We start from the raw sequence: 834 nt of genomic DNA, 5'->3' as shown, positions 1-834 counted from the left end.
CGAGCGGCGAGCATGAGACATGGGGAGATGTGGGGAGATATGGGGAGATGGGGAGCGGCGAGCATGAGCCCCCCCCCCCGATGTGCGTCGGATGAAGGAAGGCGTGATCAGCCGGCCATCCCTTGGTCAGGCGAGCGACGAGTACGAGCGCTTCGCCGTCGGCTCGCTGCTCGCCCTTCGCCAGTACTGCTCCTCGCCCGCTGCCGCCGCCGCGATTGAGCGCGAGGTGGAGGCTGCCGCTGCGAGGGCGGCAGAGGAGGCGGGGGAGGAGGCAGAGGAGGTGGGGGAGGAGGCAGCGGCGGCGGAGGCGGCGGCGGAGGAGGCGGAGGAGGTGGGGGAGACAGGCGAGGAGGCGGGTGAGAAGGCGGCGAGGGAGGAGGCGAGGGAGGCAGGGGAGGAGGGACTTGCGGCTGCGGCGCGGTCGTCTCGCCTCTTCGAGCGCGAGCAGGGTGCGATGCGCGGCGGGCAGTACGACGTGGTCGTGTGGGACCTGGAGCGTGAGCTTCTGTGGCCCGTCGCCACTTGCAGCGGCGGCGGCGGCGGCGGCGGTAGCGACGGCGGCGATGGCGGCGGCACGCTGCTGCTACCGGTCGATCTGCAGCACGCGCTGCCTCGCTGCCGTTGCCCTCTGGTAGCGGCGTGGGCTGAGCTGTGGAGAGTCAGCCACGGCACCCCCCGCAGAGAGGAGCTCACGGACGCGCGGCTGCTGAGCGGCGTCGAGGTGGCGGCGCAGATCCGCTGGCTGCGCAGCGCCCTCCCGGCGGAGACGTCGCTGCTGTTGCTCGACGTGCCACCTGTTTGGGAGGACGGGTCGCCCACCCACTCTCCGGGCTG

General features: G+C 72.7%; 1 protein-coding gene across 1 annotated transcript in view; it reads left to right on the top strand.

The window, feature by feature from the left end:
- Window positions 1-91: 91 nt before the first annotated feature.
- Window positions 92-834, top strand: part of EMIHUDRAFT_231113 (hypothetical protein) — a gene marked incomplete at both ends in the record, with an annotated part of 1,845 nt that continues 1,102 nt past the window's right edge. The window contains 3 exons of the mRNA XM_005784713.1: window positions 92-226; window positions 449-507; window positions 682-810. Coding sequence (XP_005784770.1) covers window positions 92-226; window positions 449-507; window positions 682-810 — 323 coding nt within the window. The remainder of the gene's footprint in view (window positions 227-448; window positions 508-681; window positions 811-834) is intronic.

This window comes from Emiliania huxleyi (genome assembly GCF_000372725.1).
Source record: "Emiliania huxleyi CCMP1516 chromosome Unknown EMIHUscaffold_169, whole genome shotgun sequence".
Taxonomy (NCBI): domain Eukaryota; phylum Haptophyta; order Isochrysidales; family Noelaerhabdaceae; genus Emiliania; species Emiliania huxleyi.
This window is presented reverse-complemented; position numbering and strand designations above follow the sequence as displayed.